Genomic DNA, 22,955 nt, shown 5'->3' with positions numbered 1-22,955 from the left:
TTGCTTTTACATTCTAACGAACTACATGTGCGACGAGTCACGCGATTAACCAAAAGTTTTAGCTCCTATACTATTGTTACGAGTATTTTACTGTAGATACATTATATATTTTTACATATTTATAATGATATTTAATGATATTTTGAATAAATGCATCACAGACTTTAGTCTATGCATAATATACGCACAAAAATTTTTTATAGTAAGTGTCAAAACACTTTTGCGTGCCTCTGTTCATAGGGAACTGTTCATTATGAAAGGATTAAAGAGAACCTAGTGAAAAGTTCAATGATGTCGAATGTTCCTTGGGCGATACCTATTCATACGAAATAGGTTACACATAGTTGGATCTTAACTAGCCTACTCTCGCGTCACGGTAATTCCCGCTTTGTATTCATGAACATCGAAGAACTTTATAGATTTTTCGATACGTCGAACTTCTCTTTTCTGGAGATGCGCAATGTACGCGGAAATATTCCATAACGTGCGATAAATGTTCAAAGTTGCGTTGCTACATTTTACGACAGGTTTGATTACAAATAAGATTTCTCTGATATCGAGATGCATGAGAATTTGTATCATATAAATTATGTTACTACAAATTAGTGGTTTCCTCTATTTGAGAGATAAATTGAATAATCAAATATAGGCACGTATTGATTAAATGTTTGCATTGCTGTTGGTTATTCTAATTACTAAAATAAATTCAAGAGTAATATTAAATTATGATAACGATATCGGAGATCACAAAATCAAATTACCTTGCGATCATATTTTTGAAAAGATCATCTATTAGAAAACTGAAAAATATTGAAAATTTTTACCGATCTTAATTTCGTATATGATAAATACGTTGATAAAATCGAAAAATTTTTCGTTAAACTTTCTGGTTGAATATTGTGTTTGTCTTTGATCGTGTCTGACTCAGGATGGCCGTTTTTACTTGATAAACGAGGTGCTCTTTTAATAGAAACAAAAGCGAAGAGATTCGGTTTTCCCAGTCCTATTTCGAAGGAACTGAGAAATTACGGGACAAGTCGATGAAATTCCAGGGATTCACGTTTTATCTGGGAAAGTATCGAGTCGTCTTAGCTTTCTCCCATTTTGATAACGAAATGGGAGCACGGTTCAGATAAGAATCTCTATCATTCAAAGCTAAAAGACTCTCTCCTTTTTCTTTTATTATGTTCCACCGGAAGTATCTTTGTTTCGCCGTTCTTTCGTTTCAATTTCATGCCGATGGGCCAGTCTTTTCCCCTTCGTCTCGTTTCAATCGATCCCCCTCCCTTTAGTAGCGAGCTTTGTCGTACGAAATACACTTTGATAACTCGGTAGAAGTTCGTTTGTGAAATACAAGCGAATATTTTGCGAACCGAAAATTTCTCTGTAAATGTTAATTATCGTGGAGAGTGCTATCATTGTTGAGAATTCTCTAGATAGTTTTCCATCTACGTGTAATAAATGCATTTTAGCAGCTGTTTATCGAAGCTGCTTTTACGTGTCGTTTAAAAATTCCTGAGAAGTTATTTTCCTGTGAAATCCTTATGAGAAATTCTTCTCTTTGTCGTGCATATGTTTCAATAGCTGACTACAAATTTTTTTACAAAATATTTTCCTATATACCGATCATTCTAAATTGTAGAATAAAGATAGAATAAAATTTCTTCATATATTTTTCGTTGCAGTAATTATTAGATTAGAAGAAATATTCAATTCAAGAAATTTTAAGGAATACATAAGGATACTTTAAATCGTAGGATAAAAGTTCAATTTTTTTATACATTTTTACTTTAAACAGGCAAATATATAAACAGGGGAAATATTTAATTGGAGAATCTTTTCAAAATGTCTATAAGTTTGCAGATACTGTGGACAATTTTAATTATAGAATAGAAATAAAATAGAATATTTTTGTACATTTTTAATTTTAGAAAATATATGTTTCTTAGTAGTATTAAATTTTCTCCAATGATATCAGCTATTTATGTGCTAGGCAACGCGGTCATATGTAACGCGGTTAAAGCCGAAAAATCGATAGCTATGTGTTTAGGGTTGTGAACTTTCCAATTTGCGATTGGTTGCTATCGAGTTGGCCAAACCGGGAATCATTGCGAGTGGATCTTACGATTTCGGAATTGTTTGCCATTGGACCTCTAATTTATTTCTACAGTTTACTTCTGCTCCATACTAAAAAATAAGCTAGCTGTGTAGCTTTTCTTCTATTTTATTTATATATCATTTTGATCACGCCTCCGGTTTCAATATTTTTTTTTCTCTCTAAATATTTCAACGTCACGTGAAAGTTATAAATAAAAAAAACCGATTTTTACAATCCATGTACTTTTTCAAATTCTGTTTCTTTTTTACGAGGACAAATCGAATATTTCTCACCGAGGGATTTGAATTTCATGTGAAATTCTATTTTTTCTATATTTTGTTATTTAATATTTCGAACAAAAATGGCTTACCTCGTGCTCTCGGCTTGGTTAACAATTTCAAGACTATCTCGTCGTAAGCCTTCTCTTCGGCAACACCAGAATCTTTCACTAATTTTTCCTTAATGGCGATGCATATGTTGTACTTTCCCAGCAGCTCTTCCAGTTCTTCGAACGCCTGTAACAAACCGAACAATGTCTTCGTGATCACATTGAATTTCTATTTTCTTCGTTTCTGTTTATCAGTATGTATCGCGACTGCAACCCTAAGTAGACTTTGAAACAACGAGACGAAAGAAGAAAAGACAGCAAAATCCCGTTTCAAAGACGACGATGCTGAGCGAATCAGGGACTTTGCCTTTGATGGAAAGATGCACTCTTGAATACGACATAAAAAGGTTAATGCATCTCCGAGATGAATTATACTTGTAAATAGCGAGAAAAATAAAAAAACGAACTGGTAGCTAAGAACGTGGAACGAATTTCTATACTGGAATTCGTTTCTCCAACGGTCCTTTCGATTCGTAAGGAAAAGACGAGGGAGTGGAAAAAAAGATGGATAGCCTCGTCTAATGAAGATCTACGTTCTTTTGATCGTTTCTGATTTCATTCCGAGGGAAAATAGTTTAATTCGCGTCGTCGCGTAATAAGGTCGCTCGTTATTGATTTCCGTTTTACGATAGGTAAACTTTGCCATCTCTGTGTCCTTCCGTGTTGATCGATCTGCCGTTACACGTGTCTGATGTTGATCTCTCGACAGATTGCCGCGATCCGATGATTCGACCCGTGGAAATAAATTACGCGTTAGCACCCACCCGGTTAATATCGGCTCTTAGATGTCAAATACATCCGACGTAAGCCGAGATTAATTTCTCTGTCATCGTTTCAAACATCGGTTCAAACAACTAGCATAAATGGACGTAACGCTATCGATGATAGCGTGTATCTCTTAGGTAATTACACAGAAATGGTTGTTTGATCGATTCGATACGAGGCTTTTATTGATTTCAAGTGTACAGTTATTCGTTATTCATTGCGTTGTATTACTTAGCCTTTCTATAAATCGTGTTCTTGACGGAAGAAAAAGACATCGATTTCGTGAATCGGAATTGTTTGAAAACGTTTATAGTGTTGTTTAAGCTTCAACGATGTTTTAGTTGTCTTCCAGAGTTTACATTATTACTTTGTTGCAGAGTTTAACTATTGGGTCATCTCATAAGTTCGTGCCGACTTCTGTGTATACATTTCATGTGTCAATTTATAAACATACAGCGATAAGGGACCAATGCACTTGAAAAATGGGAAGAAGTTGTATAACGAGAGGGGGATTACATTTTTTCATGAAACTGAAAGGTATGTAAACAATCTTCCGCTCGAAAAACGGAACGAACTTATGGGATGACCTAATACTTTCAACGGTAAAACTTATCAGATATGCATCATTAATAGTTACGTCGGATTAATTTTTACGGTACAATGATTCGATAAATAAAAGTAGTAGTAGACGTGTATAAAAATATTTTCTGACTATTTTCACTTAACGAATTGTAGTATCGGAAAAGGATGGGATTAGGATAATTTAGATTTGTAAAATTCTCCTAATACTATTTATTAAGATAAATAAAAATAACAAGGATTAATTGGACAGAGAACGATAAATGTTCAACTTGAACTAAAACACAAAAGTCTTATTCCGCTCAAATCACTCTCTATAACTCTCGTCTTCGGCATCCGCACTCGCACGCTCTCGATTCTCAACCCATACTGCGCGCCTTTTGCGTTCGTTCTCGCCTGCGTCTTAACTGACATTGTCTTTAGCGTCTCTTTTGTTTTTTCCCCGCCCTATAGCGCACGTGTCCCGAAAACGCTCGTGACCAGGGTCACGTAGGCCTTTTAGACGAAACTGTTCAGTTGAAAAGATCGACGATACATTGCTGTACCCAACGACACCGCGGTTCTCGCAACATTGTATACGGTTCGGCCGATATCTTAGGCCTTTTGTCCACGATACTACACTCGGCCATTCCTGACAAATCACATCTGCCCTCAGATGTGCTCATCACTGTTCTCACTATCATCACTAACACCAATGTTCCACCACTTCATGTGGTCGGCTGCGGTGGAAGTCGTGCGCGGTCCCTCGTGTTCGCCTTCTCGTTGCACTACGTAACGGTCATTTCGCAGGACTTTCACCACACGGTACGGCCCAAGGAACTTTGAATGCAGCTTTAACCCAGGACCGCCTTGCGTCCTCTCGATCGCCACCAGATCTCCTGTTTTGTAGACTGTCGCCTTCTTGCGTCTCTTGTTGAACGTTTGTCTGTTGCGGGTTTGAAGCTCCTCGATCCGTCTCTTTGCTATTTCACGCAATTGATCCCGTTCTTCCTGGAACATTGCGACCCATTCATCTTCAACTAACTGCCTCATCTGCGGATCGTCCCGCATCCTCATCCGCGTGCCAAACAGCAACTGGAACGGAGTAACGCTAGTGCTTCTGCTGGGTGTTGCGTTGAGGTATTTTTGAGTTTTCTCCAGGTGCTTGAACCACTCGCCTGGCGTTGGTGCAGATAACTTCGTCAACAACGGGATAAGTATCCGGTTTACTCTTTCTACCTGACCATTGGCCCGCGGAATTCCAGTTGTAGTTCGCACGTGCTCTATGCCTTCCTCGCTACAATAGTCCTCGAAAGCACCAGCTGTGAACGCCGTCCCACGGTCAGAGATGATCCTTCGCGGATTCCCGAAACAAACAGACTGTTTTTCCAAGCGGCTGATAACCTCTGCAGAACCCGTTGATTTGGTGGGGTACAACCAGACGAACTTGGTGAAAGCATCGACCACTACGAAGATATGCCGGTAGCTTTTCTTTGTAGTGGGTAACGGTCCAATATGATCGACGTGATACGTGTCGAACGGCAATTCTCCCTTGTCGATGGTATTTAGCAACCCTTCCTTCTTCCCTTGCTTTCTCTCCGCAAGGATACAGTCGATGCAACTCCGCACCACCCTTTCCACTTTCTCGCGCATTCCCCGGAACCAGTAGTCCCTTTTTACCAACGCCTCTGTTTTGGTAACGCCGAAATGGCCACGTTCGTGAGCTCGTCGGACCACTTGGGTTTGCATCGACTTCGGCACGACCAATAGCGGTGTGTCTTCTACTTCTCGATACAAAAGTTCGTTTCTTAAGACGTACCCGTCGGCCTCGTACTGCTTTATGTTGTCTCGGATCTGTCGCAGGTCATCCTCTTGCAACTGCGCTTCTCTCAAACGTACGACAATCCCTCGTTCGTCTTCGTCTATTAGCATGACCTCGGGTAGGGGGTTTCGACTCAACGCGTCGACATGCATCATACTGGTCCCGGGCCTATGCTCCACCTTATAATCGAACTCCTCTAGGAGGATCGCCCACCTCGCGACGCGCACGCACAATTCCTTTTTCCGCATTGTTAACGCGAACGCCTGACAATCTGTAACGATTTTGAATGGAATGCCGAGCAAGTAGACACGGAATTTCTTCAGCGCTTTCACGATGGCCAAAACCTCAAGCTCGTAACTGGTGTACTTCTCTTCAGCCGGTGATGTTTTTCCGCTCGAGTAATACACGGGGTGAAAAACGTTGTCCTCGCTGTCGCGTTGCAGTAAGATCGCTCCGTATCCCCCGCTGCACGCATCCGTATGCAGCTGAGTCTCCGCTCCAACGCGATACAGCTTCAACAGTGGCTTCTCGCTTAACGCGGTTTTTAGGCTTCCGAACGCTTCGCGCTCGCGCGATTCGAACCTGAACGGGACATTTTTCCTTAATAGATCTGTTAATGGTCTCGCGATGACAGAATACCGGGGCACAAACTTCCTAAAGTATCCCGCTAAGCCCAGGAAACTCTGAACATCTCTAGCCGATCGGGGCTCCGGGAAATTAGCGACGGCCTTGGTTTTGCATTCAGATGGTTGAATATTACCGCCCTCGATGATGTGGCCCAAATATTCTATTTTCGTTTGTAGGAATCGACATTTACTCCAGTTTACGAGTAGTCCGTGTTCACTAGCAACACGCAGCACTGTGCTTAGTTTCTCTATCCCACTCGAAAAGTCAGTCGACGGCACGATCAGATCGTCCATGTACGTCAGCACCACCCCTGTCGCGATCAACTCTTTAAAAACTGCGTTTATATATTTCTGAAAGACGGCTGGCGAATTGCACAATCCAAAAGGCATTTTGAGGAATTCGTACTGGCCTGTGGGGACTACGAACGCTGTATACTTCCTGCTACTTTCCCCAACAGGAACATGAAAAAATCCGTTCTTAAGATCCAACGTGCTAAATACCCTCGAGCCCTGTAGCGAATCTAGTTGGTCTTCGATCAAGGGCAGTGGGTATCTATCTTTTACTACCTTTTTATTTAATCGTCTATAATCAACGCAAATTCTAGTCGAGCCGTCTTTCTTTTTTACCAAAACGATCGGACTGGCATAGTCGGAATGTGATTGGCGTATTATTCCATCCTCCAGCCACATTTTGATCTGTTTGTCGACCTCGACCTTGTCTTGTGGAGATAGTCTTCGCGGCCTTTCGTAAACCGGAATATCGTCATGCAATATTATGTTCATTTTGATCCCTACTTCGCGCGTTTTCTGTGGCCTATAATTTCGGATTAAACTCTCTACTGCCTGCTTATGGTGCACGTTTTCGATATGGGATAAATCTACTTCACGCGCCCCCGTCTCTATGTCTACTTTAAAAACTTCCGGAATCCCATCGGAGTTTTCGTCTTTTAATCTGAAAATGGAGATATCTCCCCTCCTCCTGTTCATCTCAACGGTATCCAGGAAGTCTGTGCCTATTATCAACGAACGGTGCATCATAGTGTTTGGAACTACATGCACCGTTATATGATATAACTCATCATCTATGACAATATCCGTTGAAAATTTCCCGAGCGTAAGATTGTTCTCGGATCCGATACTGCGAAACTTGACAATTTCCCGAATTAATTTGGGCGCTCCAATTTTGGCATGTTGATCCGCCCGCATCAGGGTTAATTCGCTACCGGTGTCTATCAACGCGCTCAGTTCGCAATTTCCAATTCTAACACTTTTACAACCCGCTCGCAGCGACATTTGTGTATTACAAACTTCTTTAGGGGACTTACTCAGATCGCTGCATTTCGATGCGACGTGTCCGTACTCTCTACACTCGAAACACTTAGGACCCTTCGACTTGTTCGGGCAATCCGCGCTTACATGTGCTTTATCGCCGCAATTGTAGCAACGCGTCTTTCTCGCACTTCCACCTTGACTGGGACTGTTGTTTCTCTCAACTCTGGCCGGCTTCGCAACCGACTTCGTCCTTCGGCTCTTCTGCTCCTCGTACGCGATTAGCCTCTTCCTTAGCTCCTTGATGGATGCAGCACCATACAGCATAGATTTATGGACCTCTTCGTCTATTATCCCGTCTATGATGTACTCTACTTTGACTTCTTCCTCTATATCGGCATGACTGGCTATTTCCAGCATGCGATACATGTAGGCCAAGCACGCCTCGTCGCTTTTCTTTCTCGTCCCACTAAGCTTTTGGTGTACTTGCCTACTGTTGGACTTTCTGGAGAACTCTCTGATTAGTCCCTTCTTCAGCTCATGCCAAGTCCTGGCATGGCACTCGAAGCTTGCGAATATTTTCGCCGATCCCCTCAGCAGCTTCCTCGCGTAGACTGCCTTCTGACCGTCGGACCACATACACGTGTCCGCGACTTCTTCGAATGATTCGAACCATCGCTCCACGTTTTCACCTTTGTCACCGCTAAACAATTCTAGTGCGTCTTCGACATCTTTAAAGCTTAATACCGAGACGGTGCATGCCTTTTGGCGATATTCATCGCGGTCCGAGCACATCGCTCGCGTACCTCTCTTATGTTTTATTACCTCTTTCCTATCTTCTTCATCGTCACTTTCGTCGTCGCTTTCTTCTTCCGACGATACGTTGTCTCCTTCCAGGGCCGCCTGTAGCCGTGCGCGTAGTTCAGATTTTCTCCCTGTGACCTTTAACCCCAAACTAGCGAGGCGCGCTCTCAACTCCTTCGTCCTCAGCTTCTCGAGGTCTTCGTCTCCATCCTGATCGCGCTCAGCTCTCTGCCCACTCCTTAGGTTTCGCTGATTTACCGATTCCTCATCGCGCTTCGATTCCTTCGAAGTTGATTGACCAGCCTTATACGCTCGGTTCAGCCTGGCCATCAGCACTGACTTCGAGCCTGATATCGGCAGATTCAGACTTGCGAGCTTATTTCTTAGCTCCTCCAGCGTCGAAACCTCTTCAGTCGAAAACTGTTCCTCTTCACAATTTGCCATTTTCAACTCTTTTTTTTTCAGCACAATTAGTTCCGTTAAACGTGTCGTTCTCTGTCTGGTTTCAATCCCGGACGAGCCCCCAATTTGTAGTATCGGAAAAGGATGGGATTAGGATAATTTAGATTTGTAAAATTCTCCTAATACTATTTATTAAGATAAATAAAAATAACAAGGATTAATTGGACAGAGAACGATAAATGTTCAACTTGAACTAAAACACAAAAGTCTTATTCCGCTCAAATCACTCTCTATAACTCTCGTCTTCGGCATCCGCACTCGCACGCTCTCGATTCTCAACCCATACTGCGCGCCTTTTGCGTTCGTTCTCGCCTGCGTCTTAACTGACATTGTCTTTAGCGTCTCTTTTGTTTTTTCCCCGCCCTATAGCGCACGTGTCCCGAAAACGCTCGTGACCAGGGTCACGTAGGCCTTTTAGACGAAACTGTTCAGTTGAAAAGATCGACGATACATTGCTGTACCCAACGACACCGCGGTTCTCGCAACATTGTATACGGTTCGGCCGATATCTTAGGCCTTTTGTCCACGATACTACAGAATGATCGTAACTAAAAATATGCCTATATATTCGTGAACAATTGTCCACTCGTAAAAATGGTACACAGTCATTTCGATGAGATACGAATACCAATGTAGAGTGGCGAGATAATTCATCTGCCCTTGATACGTTTGTCATAAAAAATCGTGCGATTTTATCTAAAGATGGGAATTCGCATCACATATTTTTTTCTTTAAACAAATATTTGACGAATATTATTTGTCACGTATTGTTACAAATAACGAACATTGTACGTATATTTTATTTTATTTAATATTCATATCCGGTATAGATTTTCAAATTAATCCGCTGGAAATATACTGGGCTATGGATTTGTTTAGGAGAAAATCTGCGATGTTAACGAATTTTGGTTGTCCACGAATTATAAAACTTCCTATATCCCTGGAATCATCGAATACATTTTCGCGAGAACTTACGACAGGATTAGGGAAATAAAAAAGAGAACAAACACGCGGAACGGTAATTTACAACGTTCATTTTTCTTCGCTCGGTCGAATCAGTTTCTAACGATAATGAAAATGCACACGCGCGTACCGCAACCACGCGAGGATAAGCATTATATTGAAATAAAGTATGCAGCGTGAATATGTCGCAGCGGAGACCGGGAAAAAAAAAAAAAAAGGGAAAAATGTCGTATTTCCATGCATCGTGCAGCGAGAATAATTCAAGCTTGGCAGCAGCGAGTAACGAGAATGCAGAAATCACCGGAGGGTATCGTTAAAGATTCAAGAGAATTATTAGACTAACGTAGCTCGTCGTTCTACTGTCTGCATGATCCATCTTCCCATTTTCTTCTCCTCGAAACGTAACAGCATTTTACGCTTCTTCCCTATTTTTACGAGCAAGCAATTTTCTCAAATCACAGCGAAAAAGAAGGAAGAAAGAAGAAGTTCCGATAATTCGTCGACGATTTCACAGTCTGACCTGTTTCCTTCCGCATCGATTTAGGACCATATTATACTTATGAGAGAACCGTCACATCGGTTACAAGGAGATTAATGAGATATGTTATTGCAGGGCCGTGACTTGCCAAAGTTGTTCCCGTAATTGCTCGTTCGAACGTCTTAATGTAACACGTGAAGCTGTACAAGTTTTACGAATCGCGTTATTTTCATGTAGCTGTTACACAGATGGTAAATTATCAGAAATATTAGCAAGTGTTGGAGTTTTGAACGAATGGCCAATTTACCATTGGCAAGTAAATTTCCCATTTACGAATCGGAAGTTGTTAATTCCATTTTTGCGAGATATGTACAATAGGAATTGCATAATATCACGCAGAACATTACGGCCGATAAAATGAAACGTAAAAACAATCGTGCAAGTGTTTCATAGGAAATGCAGGTGCACGAAACTTTGAGAGAGCAGCCACATATACGAAAAGACAATGATGATGAATAGCTGTTATTAGATGATGGTATAAGATGGAAATTTTGATAAATAGTTCTGTCGTTCTTCTTTTATGGAAAGAGGAGTGAATTTGAGTGGGATGAGAAGTGAGATAGTTATCACTAACTGTGGAAGAGAATGTAAGTAGAACCCGGGAAAGACAAAGTAACAACTTTAACGTAGAATGAATCGAGAAAACAGGCGTAGCTGTAGAATGGAGGTAGGGAGAAGAGAGAAGAAAGGAAAGAAGAACATAACAGCATTGTATTCTTCTTCCCAGTATCTTCCAGGAGATGATATTTGATTTCTTGAACTTTGGTCAAACGAGAATGTTTTGCAAGAAATAGTTTTAGTCCGAGAAAGGAAGAACAAGAAAAAGAAGTGGTAGGAGAAGAAAACGATAAATGCCGTTGCGTTATTATATAGTATCACCTTTGTTATACTTTGCAGAGAAGATGGTATTTAAATTTTTCGATTTTAATTGAACTGAGGACATTGTTGGAAAGACGCTTAAAAAAGATGAAGAGGGGAAGGAAGAGGAAGAGTAAAAGGAAAAAACCAGATGGTAAATGAGAAAAAGAAGAAGAAGAAGAAAAGGTAGGAAAGAAAGAAGATAAATAATATTGCGTTCTCGTATTCAATACTTTGCAGATAATAATATTTAATTTTTCTAATCTCGTTCGAACTATTGTAAGAGTGTCACGGAAAAAATAGAATTTAGGTCAAGGAAGAAAAAAGAGAAAAGAATATTTAATATCTTTGGTTTCGTTCTTCTTGTGTGTACATGTACATCAATTGAAAATACTGTCTTGTACACATAGAGTGTAACGTATGGAAATGAAGGGTACATCTTAAACCCTCAAGAACAAAATGCATTCAGTAACAGTATACGTGCTTGTGTGGAAAGGAGAAAGGACGTGCATATGTCATTGTTGAATCAATATCTAGGTCAATGGCGTTCCGCTGGCCATACACCTGTCCATTGTTCTGTAGTGGTGAAGTGGGTACGTGATGAGTCGCGATAAATTACAAGCGAAGTTGACAGAATGTACTACAATTTGGCTGTCACGGGTACATACGACGTGACAACGTACAACGTATAACGCACAACATGAGACGATCCACCAAAAAAAAAAAAAAGAAAAAAAAAGAAGAAACTATGTAATATTACTAAAATTAACTCTAAAATTCTGTTTTTTATTCGTGAAGGCAAATTATGTATAAATTACCAGTTTGACTACTTTAATGTTCTATTTGCTGCATGTACCATGTACATGTATGAAAGAGTTTGAAGTGGACAGAAGTACGTTTCGAGATATACCTGATTTTATTTTAAAAACAAATTAAATCTATGTTGTAAGTACATAGAGTAATCTATCGCAATCTATCGAGATCTAACTCGAAACATGCAAGCATTATCGTGCCACGATCACGCCCTGTATTCACGTCCCTTTCATCGTTTTCAATCAGTACATTTCATGGAATACCTAGCTTCCCTTCGCTTTGGATCGCGTGAAAATTCGATTTTACCGTGTACGTGAAAGTCAATTTTATACCATTACAGACGTCTGGTTATTATACCACGCTTTGAACGAAGAAGAGGGATAAACGTGAGATGGTTATCGAAACAAGGAAAGGTTATCCTTTCAACCGTGTCTGAGTGAATATTTATCAATCTCGAAATTCCACCGTATCGCGATATTGTTTATTGAATGTGACATTTTTGTAAGATATCTATATCCACTAGACCATCGTTTAATGAACGATTGTCGTCGCTTTCGTCGCTTTATTATACTTTTCCCCCGCGATACAACGAGTTTATATTCATCTTGACATAAGATCGTGCTTTCACGCGACACATGAATGGTAATTAGAACACCTTCGAGATACCACGGTCATCAATCTTTTTTTGCGACATGGTAGCACTTACCGGCGGTATCAAGATTTCAGAGCTTAGATAGATCAGCGCATTGTTGACTTCGAGTCCTTTTAAGCTTGAGAGTTCGCGAGATAAGAGATGTCAAAGCTTTTTGATCTGAACGTGCCTAGATCAATATTTCTTAAAATTTAAAGCGACGCTTCCGAACCTCGAGCCTCCAAGATCTACGTTTTCCAATTTATCTATTTATCTAAGCTCTTCAGTTTTTGGAAACTGTGCTTTCAAGATTGAAGCTTCCCGACTTTGAAAATGTCGAGATTCGAATTTTTAACTTCGACTAGAGACAACCTTTTTAAATCTGGAGCTTCTGTGGTTCTTTAAGAGAGTAAAGTCCTTAAATTTTTAATTTTGATGTTAAATCTTCTCAAGCTTGAGTTCTTGTGTTAAAATTCTCCCATTTTAAATTTTCAATGACAACGTTTCCTGACTTTGGAAATTCCAAGTTCGTGGCTACTAACTCTTAAAGATTCGAGACTAGATCTCATTAACCACAAGCATTTGACCGTTAGCCGTAAATTTTTTAAGTCAAGGTTGTTTGGCTATCTATTGAATTATTTCGAATAGAGTTTCATATGATTTAGGATAAGATCAGTATCAGTATGGAGTTTAATTTAGTAATTGTTCTTATTATCTTAAACGACGTATACCTGTACAACAATTTCGTGACGTTAGAGCTGCTTTTATACCAGAAGAAAATTTTGGCCGAATATTGTGTTATAGAACGTATATGCTGCTCAGAAAAATGAAATTCCAAAAGATAGAATACGAAATTAAATAAATGTTCAAATATTTTCCAGAGCCGTTATATGCCTATTGCTCATGAGAACCCATACGGTTCAATATTCAGAACTGTTGCGAAAATGTATAAATTAATTGGGAAATTATAAACTGGATGCAGTACTTTCTACGTTCTTATGGAATTAGCAAGTTGTTAATTTATGTAATTAAAATCAAAAGACTTAACCATAATATCCTTGGGTATAATAGTAACGTTAATGTATAATTAAATACACGATTCGGCGATATATTCATCGATCTCAGGTATCTTTCTCGAAATAACATCGATAGTCTTTATGTCAATTTAAAAGAATCTCCTTTGTCCATATAAATTTAAAAAAATTTTTCTACGTTTCATTTTATGAAATCGATCGATGTAACTTTTCAGCGACACGATTAATTTTTAATAACATCAACGGATAAATATCGGTCGACATTTACACGAATCCGAGTTCACTTCGATACGAATAAGTAAGACAAATCTTATCATCTATTCGGAGGAATTTTTTAGTAAGGCCGTTTGTTATGTAGCTTTCGAGAAGAAGATAATTCCTCATTTTTCCGTCTATTCGCGCTGTGCAAAATGTCGCGGGATTGACTATATACACGCGATTTAACGTGCCTAGAATGAAGTATTTAACGGACTGTAATGTAACCTCGGTCGGTTGGTCGGTACCATTCTAATTGCGTTCGTTCATTCACTCGCGCTTAACACGAAGAATTTATTCGACCACGATTTCCCAACTGTGCAGCTAGTTGAATGTCATGCCGATTTAAAGTACGTCGAGCTCATTAGTTCTATAATTAATTGCACTTGAATTATAATTTCGAAATATACATATTGGATATGAAAGAAAGAGTAGATCGAATCTAGAGCTTTTAAATATTTTCTTCCATTATTTTAGAGATTGTTTCAGGATATATGTTCTTTCCTTTTCCAAGGTAAATCAGTTCTGTTTTTTTAGCATTATCGTTTGATGTCGTTTCAAAGATAATTGTAGCAGATATTTAGTTTGATAGGGAACGTACACGAACAGAGAGATTTCAAAGTTCGATAATTGTTGGCGTACCTGTGTCAACAGAACGATAAATGAACAATTAAATTAAAGGTAGCCGAATGTTCCGAATCATGAAAATCGATATTGTAGGTATACATAATGCTAAATGAACAAATGGAAGTTTAATATTAATACTTGCGTATATGAATATTATTGTTATAACTTGTATTCGACACTTTTTACTACGTTACGGTAACTGGAATATACAGGATGTTCGGTAACAGATGGTAGAATATTTAAGGGACGCTTCTTCGAATCAAAATGAAACGAAGATAAACAATAAAAAAGGTACGACACTTCGTCTGTTATTTAATATTATAATATCTAAGAAACTAGTAAAATATCTCCGAAGCTTGGGAAACTTCTCTAAGCGCCAGAAGATGCATGTACACAGTGATTCTCAAACCCTGTATATGACATTGATTAATTGCTCTTGTCAAATATAATTCCATAATTTTGTAAAATTATAGTTCGCTTTTCACTTAGCAGTTGAACTTTCTTTTATCCATCACTACACATTAAACGGTTAAATTATCTTCCTATGATTCTCCATATCTATCCAAACGTAAGCTTTCTTCGAAATTTAACATTCCAGAAATAAATCTTTATAAAAGTTTCAACATTTCAATCTGTTCTGCAAAACTTGTCACAAAATTTCTTAAAACTTTGGATGGAAGTCTGGTAGGTAGCGTACGTTGCATGTTATATATCATGTGTCTGATGTAATATCACATAGTTGACATATCCAACTACTCGCTTGCACTGTATCAAACGTAACTTTCAATTCTAGCTTTACCCTCAGGAAATTTCGTTTCCATTTCTTTCAGTTACAGACGTTAAACGTATTTTATCCTCTTTAGAAATCTTTTCTCTCCATCGAGAATATTGTACAATTAATATATTAATCCAGCGAGGGCTTACTTTCAAAATCAATGTTTATTACTGTTATTATTCTCACTTTTTGCTGAATTATCCTGATTACATAGTGGCTTATTATTTCTCGTTTTTCCTAATCTTTCGCTCGTATATTTCTCGTTAAAACCCTTTTGCCATTCTTTTGTTTCTTTTTACAATCCCATTAAACTATTATTATCAGAGTGGTACCTTTCCTTTTTTTTTTTTTTAGATTTTTTCCCCTTTTAAGCTAAAAGAATTGGAGATACCAATTATCGTGGAGTTCGATGTCGAACGAGTCCATTAACATCGATATTGCAACATGTACAGTTCGTTTCGGTTGCCGATGTATATCGATATGAAATACCGAATCGTTTATTTACGTGCATGCATTTACACTACGCTCATCTATTAATTTCGTTGTCGTGGTACTCTAATGAGATGTAAAGCCGATTTGTTTTATGCACGCACGTTACTCGTTTCGTGATCGTATTATTAACAGGCGAGTGTTCAAGATTTTGCACGCAATATGTTTATTTTTCATCTGTTTCCCTCTCTCTCTCTCTCTCTCTCTACCCTTTGTTCAATTGTTTTCTTTCGTTCAACGAATTAATTCCGAATATTATGCATGCATGTTACAAACGTATTCTTCTTCTACATTGTTTCGCGAAAACGTAGCGAATTTTATCTTCGTGTCTTTTTCCTATTCCTCGTTGTTCCGATATCTTCGTTGCACAATTGCAATTAAAATGTCGTTATCGTCTTTTTCTCCTTCATACGTTACCGTTCTTCCTAGTGAAATTAAAATTGGAATAGACGATTTATAAATGGAAGTACAAAATTAAGATAAATGGAGGAATGTAATTATCTGACATAAAATTTATTCGATAAGAAATATCAACGTGAAACGAGACTGTACCGAATCAGTGAAATTAGTTTGGAATTTCAAAAACAAATTGTTGAAATCAATAATGGTACATGTAAATTTATGCTAGTAACATAAAAAACAAAGGAAATAAAATTCACAATTAAGGAATCATTAAAGAATCTTTCCTCTAAAAATTAAAACTATTAGGCCGAATGATAAGTTCATTCGCATTTTCTTAAGATATTTTCTTAAGCAGTAATTACACGAGATAAGGAATTGAAATAAATAAAGAACGAACGAAAAAGTATTGAAATCGATAAGAAGATATTAAACATGAAATAAAATATCTATTGACCTAAAAATTATTATCTGTCGTATATACAAAGACGAACACATATAGTATCTGTCATATCGTCACGCGGTTTTAGTTCACGTACGACTAGCGTGAAGGAATATTTCGGTAAATTTCTCTCCATGACGTTCACTGCTAAGAATAATTCCCCAAAATAACTCAGTCCTCTGTGGTTTTAATTACGCTCGATTAGCATAGTGGCGATTACGACAGCAATAGGAAGTCGTGAAGCAGACGAGAATGAATGACGCGCCGTGAGACCGGAAAAAAGAGGAGACCGTCCAAAAATGAATACATACGTTGGCAAGTTGCAGCCTAGAATTGTACCTTTGTGATCGTCACGTTAAACAAGGCAGCCCGCGGCCGAAACAGAGAAAATGAAAGAACCCTGGCGACTAGCGCGCTCTTGCACGGAGTTATTTGATTACGTATATGTCAGACAAATGAGATACACTGCAGTTTCTGGTCTGCCATGAAATATTCGGTGAATTGTGGTAGAGTAGCTTTCACGTTCTCTGGCTGAACGGATGCTAGAATGCAGTTTCGTGGATTTTAATGTAAATTAATGTGACTACAATTTAACGGTATCAAAAGCACTCTTTATTTTTTTTTTTTTTTTTTATATAATCTCATCCTTCTTTGCCTTTTTATTTCAAAAAATGGGGAACGTGACAGACAGCGGAAAATATAAACTGAGGATGTGTAAGAATTATTTGACAATTTAAAAAAAATATATATACTGATTTACCCTTCGTAATGGAGTTTATGGTTTGGAAAATGAGGAACGATGGCAATTTTGTTTAAACAAAATAAATTTCGTAGAGTAAAGAACAGATTTATACTTTTGTTATATTCAACTACTAATTGATAGTGACAAGTTTCTGAAAATTCGACGAAATAATGTCGTATTCATTCGACTCGTGTGAACGGCGCGTTGCGGTTATTTGATCATAGAGATTCATTTATTTAAAAATTACAATGAATATGCCATGCGTGATGGTTAAATGGGTATTTTCTGGAGTTGATAGCTGCAGCTGTGATCGCATTGTCGGTTGAATGCATTGTTTCAGGACACTTATCCGGCTGAATCAATCAACTGTTCGTACCGAATTTCACAGGGGCGAGATCGTATTTTTCGCGCGTACCCGCTGATTTTCTCTGTGCAGATCGGCGCGATATATCCCTGTTAATTCATCACTCATCCTCATTGCAGTTACATATAAGTCCAATAATTATCTTCACGCCGTAATTCAGGTATCGGTTATTAAAACGATAGATATTCCGCTTCACGTAATTTACTTTTTGGTAAAATGGAAATGGAACGAACGATACACTAGAGGGCGGTTTCTACGAAAATTATCTTCCCATTCATAGAAATGATATAAAAGAGAATAGTGAATTTTTACGAATCTTGTTTATGAATAATTTTAACGAGTATACTTATGATATTTATTTACTATTACTATTATTTATTATTATTATTATTTATTAATATCTAATGGAAATCACTATTTGGAATTCGTAGAAGCGATTTAAAAGGACCAATGACCTTTTCTCAAATTTTTTATGAAAATCTTTCGACCAGTATAAAATCGCACATTATTTGTACACTACACTTTCAGCAATAACATAAAAATTTAATTAATATATACAATTTGTAAAATATCTGGCTTAATATCAATGGAGAAAAACATACGTTACCTTAATTCCGTAATTGCTTTCCTCGTATATAATAGATACGTAACGCCACCCTATATTCCTCACGATGTCCACCATTGCTTTTACTTGATAGTGATCGCTCGGTATTGTACGCGAGAAATATTCGAAGCGTTGTTTGTTGGACAGTTCCGGGCTGGTTGAGAAGAAAGAGACCTGAAAGAAGTCAGAAGTTTTTATCTTTAATGTCCCTTTGTATTTCGAAGAATACCATCAATCGATCTCATTAGTAACGTTCATATTCAATTCTAACTCGAATCTTCGACCCCTGAGTTTCTTCGAAACGTTATTCCATTAATTTTGTAAAACTAGAGTATTCAAAAACTTTTTATGTTTGCCTGGAATATTTTAAATATTCTTTAAATTTTTAAAATAATATCAAAAGAATATTTTTCTGATTTCATTTTTAGAATAACTTTCTCATTCCCTTGTGTTACTTGGTTTTTGCAAAACATATAACAAGCATTATGTGCGAGAATATGAATTATGCATATACATTGCTCTACAAATTCGTCTAGCGTAACTCGGATAGAATTAGTTTCCGTCTCATATGCTTGGGGACAAATGTCTAGCCATAATTATGTGTCGCTAACTTATGCCACGATTCATCGCATAACGTGAAACAACTTCACAACATTAATCTTTTCCATATATTTCTTGCATTTGTAATTCGAAACTATTATATAAATTTCATTTTTTAAAACAATACCAGATACAAATATAGTACGTGTCTCTATTATCCTAACAATAAAAGCAATAGAGGATGATGTATTTTTCTTGTATTTCTAGATAATTTGCAAATATTTGTAGGATGCGCGCAAATTTTCTCTGTGCACGTGCATATTTACCCATAATGTCGGTCATTTCGACGTTATATCTCGCGTAGTGGAACGCTAATAGAGGCATCGTAATAACGCACGATGAATTTAATTAGGACGTGAAATTGGACTCGTTGAAATTATTAAAGTCTCGTGTTTACTCGTTGTTCACTATCAGAATAATTTTAAGAGAAATCATAGCGATAGAAGTAAGTTAAACTTTCCTTCAGATGAGAGTAGTTTTCGAGATAACTACGAGGATTTCCTTCTAAAATTTCGTAAGTGCGTCCGAAGTTACCTCCAAGTATTCCGACGAAAATTATCGCGAAGGAGAACTACGAGTAAGCTCTTAGTATCTACCAGTCCTTATCTCAGATTTTCAATATCCAGACTATTATTACTTTTTGTTTTCTTCTCTGAACAGAAAAGCTATAATACATTAAATAATTAATAATTCTTCCGTGGAATCGAGAATCGTAGTTTATCGATCTACAAATGTTTATCGTTTTAAAATTGTGTTCACTGTTGTAGGAATTTCAGCAACACGATTTTTAAATTTCCAATTATACGGACGCCTATTTCTCTCTGCCTCTCTTTGGATTTGCATAAAATGCAAATACGAGATCGAATATGCTCGAATTACAAACTCAATTTTTCGTTTGGCCACCTCATTGGCTGGTTAAATAGCTATTAAGAATTTTTATTCAGAGGTTACGAAATAATCTAGAGACATTTATTCTAAGTGCAATATTTTTTTAGTTTCACGTCGTAAACGATTACAGGTCCAAATTACTTCAGTTCATGATTATAAAATTTTCTAAAATAAAAAAGCTTCGCAATTTTTATGCATAATAATTCTCAAACTCTTCATTAATTACCTTTTTCGTTTTTGCGCGAATTTCAGCGATTGAGAAGGTTGCATTTTATTCTCTTTATTTATATTTTTTCCGATTTACTCCCATTCATTTTGTCATTCATATAAATTTAAATGACTAACAGGATTCCATTTGGTATTTCTAATTTTCTCTATTTATATCTCTTTCCAATTTATTCCCTATATTATTTCCTTATTTACACAAATTTAAGTAGCCAACAGAATTCTCTTCTTCCTCTGTTTCCAGGTTTCTTTATAATTTTTATGTAATTATCAATTTTTCTTACCAGTGTGTTATTTTTCTTTTACGTTTTTTGACATGGATCCGAATGATCAACCGGGTTCCATTTTTTAACTGGTCTCCGCGATTTATTTCGGTTGAGCGGCTCTTGATGGGCGCACGACATTTTTCGCGAGCAGTAACGAAAGAACGCGCTCGAGTGAGATTCAAGCCCGATCTCCGGCAGGATTTTCGTTCGCTGTTGTATAGTCGTAGTCAGTCCACGGGTTGCGCCCGTGGAAGATGAGTTTATGTAGCGAGAAACGAGTCTGCGTTATCTCCTGTTACGCTGGGAGCAGCTCAGCTTCTCTCCACAACGTTGCACGCCATTTTATCCCAGGCACTTTCTGCGTTTTAGCATCTGGTAAATCCATATAGAATGGACCGAATATATTTATCAATTTCTTTCAGGCACAGATTTTTCTCCATACCTGTTAACTTTTCGCTTAAATATCGCCATTATTTGATTTTCAGTTGAAAGATGGAAACCTTCTTATGCGATAATTTACTCGTCAATGATATCGTCATAGTTAGTTAGGTATCAAGTGGCAGATTATAAATTTCTTTTCTTTATTGAAGCGATTTAAATCTCCACGAACAGATTATTTTGCAATGGATTGTATATTATAAATTACTTTTTTTATGCCTTCAAGTTCCAATCCCTCAGAAACAAAAGATAGTTTGCACAAACAGTTTTTACAATTTGATAACTTTCCAATCGGAGAGTCACTTGCGATTCCTAATTTAATTTCTAATTTAGAGAATTCTATTAGAATTTTATTTTTTATTTAGAATTTTATCTCTTTCGTTATCGAACATGCTACTCTTATGTTAAATATTTGCTAGTATTAGTAATTTGTAGAATCTCTCTAAAATTATGGAAACACGATAGAGAGACTTCTTTGATGATGTTAGATATTTGTTTAATTTGCAGTAGTTTCCGTAGATAAGATTTGTATAGGTTTTAACAATTTTTACTTTTTCAATAAACGATTTAATCATCAGCTCGCAATCTTTTCGAAGATGTTTTCTTCTGTCTTTCGAGTTCTATCTTTGACCATCGTATTCCCATTTATCTGTCTTTTCCTTCTGTTTTTGCTCGCTAAGATTGGTTTTTGTAGACTTTTCTTCGATCTTTCCAGATTCATTTTTCCTCTTCGGCCTTTAAGCTTTCCCTGTCCGTTCTTGAGGAACAGCAGAGGTTCAAGTAAGGGTGAAAGGAGAAAGGTGAGATAAATGATGAATGAGAACGGTTGTAATGGGCTGATCTACTCGTTCATGGAACAGATAGACCCCTGTCTTAACCATAAAATCATTTAATAGCTAGAACAACGAATGTCTGCAAAAGGGGATTTCTAAAAACAGAAATCGATAGAAAATCCTCTTTCCTCTTGTTTTAAGAAAAAGAACAAGAAGAGAACAAAATTAATATTTTAGATTACAGCTTTTACATGTATAAATTCTCGTGAATGAAATTTATAGAAAGTGTTGGATGCTTCCGCTTCTTTATTTTATTTTCATTGTTTCAATGAATCAGTTTAGTTCTTATGTCGAAACGTTTTTGCGTTTTCACAGGTAGTCTCATTCCGAGGTTGTTTCGAAATTGCAAATCCCTTTGTGAAGCGACTAAATGACGTTATCGTTAATTGAAACGGACCGGCTGCGCCCAAACCGCGCGAAATTGCAGGCCCCGTTGCAGAGACCTCAATAAAAGCGAAATAAACGAACGCACTCGATCGCTTTCGAGTCTTTCTCATATCTCGAAACAAAAGCTTTCAGCAGTTTTCCGATAGTTCTACAAATCCGTTACCATTCTTAGGTATTGTACTCGGGAGCATATAAATGACAACTGACAAAGGAACAAATTGCAATTGTTGTACACCTTAGAATACGATCGTTAGATTGCGGATTTTTATGCATTTATGGGAAGCTTCAAGATACAAAATCCATAGAATGTATATAATATACAAAATCATAAAAAATATGCAAAGTATAGTTATCCCTTATGATATTTAATAGTCGAAATAATTTTCTACTTGAGCTCGATCTTTTTTTAATTACATGAAAACGCGAATTTGTATAAATATCAGCAGTTTAACAATCTCTGACAAAAATCTTCATACAATTCTTATAACCAGGCTATTTTTATTTACATAAAGCATATTGTGCTTATTATTTAAATCTGGATAAGTATACAGTAATATAAAAGTACAAAAGTATTTTCCAATGAAATATCTTTTTTCAGATGTTATACATTTAATTCTTATAATACTAAAGTTTCGTAGTCGTAAAATATTCTAAAAATACTCGTAAGAATACTCTTAAATGATACGAAATTTAATATAGTTAGAATTAGATCTAATTAATTGATATTTAAAAGTAATATTAAAAATAGAACGACGCGCAAGTACTTATAACCACTATGAGTGAAACAGCTTTTAATTATTTTGGAATAGTATTACACTGTAATCTTGTATCGTAATATCGTAGGGTTTTTTGTTTTAATAAAAATGGCCTTCTTATAGATTGTACGAATCTAAATAATTATGTAAATCCAAACGAAAATTATTGTTCTCTGTTTGTCATTCTTCTTCGTTTCATTATAGTAATTATCGAGGAGAATAATAAAGTTTTGTTTC

General features: G+C 37.2%; 1 protein-coding gene across 2 annotated transcripts in view; it reads right to left on the bottom strand.

Moving 5' to 3' along the window:
- Positions 1 to 22,955, bottom strand: part of LOC126922459 (uncharacterized) — a 318,790-nt gene that overhangs the window by 13,785 nt on the left and 282,050 nt on the right. For both annotated transcript variants that reach the window (XM_050735010.1, XM_050735009.1), the window contains 2 exons: positions 18,330 to 18,500; positions 2,469 to 2,613 (listed from right to left, as the gene is read on the bottom strand). In XM_050735010.1, coding sequence (XP_050590967.1) covers positions 2,469 to 2,613; positions 18,330 to 18,500 — 316 coding nt within the window. The remainder of the gene's footprint in view (positions 1 to 2,468; positions 2,614 to 18,329; positions 18,501 to 22,955) is intronic.

Source organism: Bombus affinis, chromosome 12, assembly GCF_024516045.1.
Source record: "Bombus affinis isolate iyBomAffi1 chromosome 12, iyBomAffi1.2, whole genome shotgun sequence".
NCBI lineage: Eukaryota > Metazoa > Arthropoda > Insecta > Hymenoptera > Apidae > Bombus > Bombus affinis.
Note: the sequence above shows the minus strand (reverse complement) of the source record. Positions and strands in the feature narration are given on the sequence as shown.